We start from the raw sequence: 3,958 nt of genomic DNA on the forward strand, positions 1-3,958 counted from the left end.
GTGTAGCTCAATGAGGAAATTATTGCTCGGACAGTCGTGGTAAGGTGTTTGTCCTTACCATTGGTGATGGAGCAATTCAAGTCCAGGCAGGAAATATCGTCTGGACTCATGTCTAACAATGCAACAGGACATACACTCCTACATCTCCCAGTGAGCAAATTGACTTCCACCACGGTTTCCTAATCCTTAAGAAGATAAAGTTTGCATCTTGAAAATATTTCAACAAATGGCTGGCCCACAAATTTCAGTGCATACAAAAGCCAAAAAGTACAGCAATCCATCAAGATAAGCTAATTTGATAGTCTTATAAATAGCTGCTGAAATTGGCTAATTTGTTCATCACAAACGACAGCAAGCCCAACATTCCAACCAGCACATGTTATCATCCACCAGGACCCATCAATATCTCAAGTTTTATTTCGAGAAATTCACAAGCACCAGTATACAGCCAAAGACCACACCTTTGTACCCATGAAACCTGGCAACACCCAAGATAGATACCGCGACGGCAGCATAGGGGTGCTTATCTCCTCGTGCTCAGAACACGATGCGGAACTGCGGGGCGCCCTCGCCGGTGGCGGGCACCAACTCCCAGCGGCACGGCTCGAGCTCGTCGGAGACGGGGCAGTAGCCAGCGAGCGTGACGGCGGTACCCGACTCCGCCGCCGACCCGAACTCGAAGACCGTCGCGTCCGGCTGCCGCTGCCGCTGCCGCAGCACCTCCACCGCCCCGTGGGTGCCGGGGACGGCCACCTGGGCCTGCGCGCCTCCCGCTCCCTTCGCCGGCTGCTGGCTCGGGGCCTGCTCCGGCGAGCCGCGGCGGGAGCCCCTCCACCACGAGAAGAGCCCCATCGGCAGACGTGGGGAACCGGTGGGGATTGGATTAGGGGATTCTAGGGTTTTGGTGGGGAACAATCTAGACGAGGGTTTGGTGTAAGAGCGTCTCTAGCAATCCCATAAAGCACCACGTGTAAAAACACGCCTAAAACGAATTTACGGTACCGTGAGACATGGGTGAAACAGATCATGTAGACCCATACAGTAAACATTGTTTTTCTCCTCATGCTTCTTCTTTTCTGGGACGCACGCATGGACGAACTCGAACTCTGGTCGGCCAGAACGGCGCCGCTCCGGCCTGCCGCCTGATTTGGCCCGTTGCCTACATTGGTGACACACCGGGCCATCGCGTGCTCTGGCGATGCTTCGGCCGCCCGCCTGTGAGCTCCTCCGCCTGCTCGCTGCTCGTGCGCGACGTCGCGAGGTCCCCTGCTTCGGCTTTGTCCGGCTTTGCAGGATCCTCCAAAAACAGCCGAAATCCTCTAGATATAACGGACTGGGGCTCGAATATAGGGGAGCCTGCAATTTTTTTACAGGATCTGTTCGGGGTGATTTTTCCAGCTTGTATCGTAAATACCAAGGTTTGACCGTTTTTACAGGATCTGCTAGCGATGCTCTAATGCGTCAGTGAGTTGACGTATTAAATGTGTAATTTGCTTCCTTTTATCTATCACAACGTTTGTCAACAAAAGCTTAGTCGTCATCATCCAACTTCAAGAGCTAGGGTTGAATCTGGTGAAGCTTTATTTGCGGATATACAATGATGTGTATCATTCCATTCATAAGTAGGGGAGATAGTTTATAGGGATGCTACATTTGGTGACGTACACAAGCATGGTGACATCAAAAGCGCGGATTAAGTAGAGAGGGAGTAAGATTGCTCAGCCTCAGAGAGTAAGTTCAGGTTACATGGATTAATCTATCAAGGCCTTTGGCGCGGGCTCTAGCCCATAGAGGCGCCTCCTTTTTGATGTCATTGGAGAGCTGAGTGGAGGAGGGGTCCATCAGAAAGTTTGACATTACAGTGCTTCCAGATAGTCCACACTGTTAGAATGATCAGAGAGTTAATACCCCTACGCAAGATAACCAGTGCCATGGACATTGTTGTGGACCACAAGTCAAAGAATCATGCCATGTCGTCTGAAGGGCGCGGGCAGGCGACACCAGGCCATAGTGTCATGCCAAGCGATGCGAGAGAAGACGCAACCCATGAGCAAGTGGTGTAGGATCTCGCTCTCCTGGTTGGGAGGCTAGCCAAAGGAAAATCTTCGCATTCATCGGCAGCTAACCTTTCCAAATTAGCTACGAGTAGGGGGCAATGGTCGCTCCATGGAACAGCGCCCTATAGCAAGAGAATGTGGTGAAGGTTTAGCCGGTCTTTAACCATGTTTCAAATCTGTAGCGCGTACCTATACCAAAATGGCATGCGGGTCATCAATTCCGGCTCATGGCAGCAACAATGACATGAACCTATGCCCCTCGGGTGCATTCTCTATTATTATTTGTGTTGCTCTATTGCTCACTTTACTATTTTGTCATTTGCCATATCACTATCTATCATTATTTTTTGTTAACCTTGCAATTGGGGATTGACAACCCCCTTGCCAAGTTGGGTGCAAGCATTTTTTTTGTTTGTGCGCAGGTGCTGCTTATCTTGCTAGCTTGTAGACTCCTACTGATTTGATAAACCTTGGTTCTTAACTGAGGGAAATACTTTCTGCCACTATACTACATCACCCTTGCTCTTCGGGGGAATCCAACAACTAGTACGAGTACGAGAGTAGTAGGAGCCCGGTGTAGCGGTTGAGGAGATGGAGTCATCGATTTCCAGCAAGCACTACTAGGGAAAAAGCCTAGCAGTAGCGCGAGTTTTGGGCGCCCGCGCTACTGATACGGCGCCACAACTAACTTGTAGCAGTAGCGCGTGTTGACACGCGCTACTGCTATACATGGTTAGCTGTAGCGTGCGTTGTAGACAGCGCTACTACTAATTGTCTGTAGAGGGTCTTATAGCCCGCGCTACTGCTATTACTTTCAAAAACAAAAACAAAATCTCCATCCCATGCGTGTTGTCAATGGCAGCAGTGGTTCGATCTAGCGATGGTTGGGGTCGCCGGAGGCATGAACGGACAGCGGCAGACCAGATCTGGCGGTGGCTGTTGGAGAGGGCCCGTTTCTATGGAAGAGTCAGGCAGCGGCGTGGGGCTCCTCTTCCCGGCTATGCCAGATAGCTCCTGGTCGTCCATGGTGATGACCTACACGGGCATGGACATGGGAGGGTGAGTCAAACCAGAGGGAGAGAGAGAAAAGGAAAACCGAGGGAGAGAGGAAGGTGATGGGGGGAGCAGCGGAGCTAGTCACCGGTGGTGAGGTGCTCCTGTGTGGTGGCTGTCGGTGTCAAAACCGGCGGATCTCGGGTAGGGGGTCCCAAGATGTGTGTCTTAGGATCAATGGTAACATGAACACGGGATTTTACCCAGCTTCGGGCTCTCTTGATGAGATAATACCCTACATGCTGCTTGATTGACTATAATGAGTATAGGGGTTACAAGAGTTGATCTACCCTGAGATCATATGTTGTGGTCTAAACCCTAGAGGTATGATGAGTAATGTCATAATCATCTATCGACTAGCCTAGCCTCGGTTTATATAATGTACCATAGGCCTAGGGTAACAAGAGTCCTAGCCGAATACGCCGGTGGGGGAGGAGTCCTTGTCTTGATCACCAAGTCTTGTGGAATCATCCTTGTATGCAGCAACTGTCCGAACTAGCCCATGAGTATACAGCCATGGGGGTCCTCGGCCCAATCTAACTGATCGGGGGATGATGTGGTGAGTACCCCCTAGTCCAGGACACCGTCAGTAGCCCCCTGAACCGGTCTTCAAGTTGGGGATGCTCCTCGATTCTTCCGAACTGTTCTTCATCTTCGGTCGTCGGTCTTGAAAACTGGTTCAACAAATCTTTTCATCTTCGATCTTGAGGATCGCAAAGTAAATCCGAAGAGTTTATATGTCGGGTATCCGAGGAGCCCCTTTAAGTTTCCGGCCTTTATCAATGCCTTGTTATTATTATGCCACACTTCAGGTTTGAAGTTATTCCCGGGCGGCAGCGTCCTCTTGC

General features: G+C 50.6%; 1 protein-coding gene across 1 annotated transcript; it reads right to left on the reverse strand.

The window, feature by feature from the left end:
- Window positions 1-223: 223 nt before the first annotated feature.
- LOC119348872 lies at window positions 224-935 on the reverse strand. The gene has a single exon (XM_037616870.1). It carries the CDS (start codon window positions 850-852, stop codon window positions 538-540), a length of 315 nt encoding a protein of 104 aa, XP_037472767.1. The 5' UTR covers window positions 853-935; the 3' UTR covers window positions 224-537.
- Between the last annotated feature and the right edge of the window lie 3,023 nt (window positions 936-3,958).

This window comes from Triticum dicoccoides, chromosome 1B (genome assembly GCF_002162155.2).
Source record: "Triticum dicoccoides isolate Atlit2015 ecotype Zavitan chromosome 1B, WEW_v2.0, whole genome shotgun sequence".
Classification (NCBI taxonomy): domain Eukaryota; kingdom Viridiplantae; phylum Streptophyta; class Magnoliopsida; order Poales; family Poaceae; genus Triticum; species Triticum dicoccoides.

Coding starts and splice junctions, on each gene's coding strand:
- LOC119348872 (XM_037616870.1), bottom strand. CDS start 852: ATGGGGCTCTTCTCGTGGTGGAGGGGCTCCCGCCGCGGCTCGCCGGAG.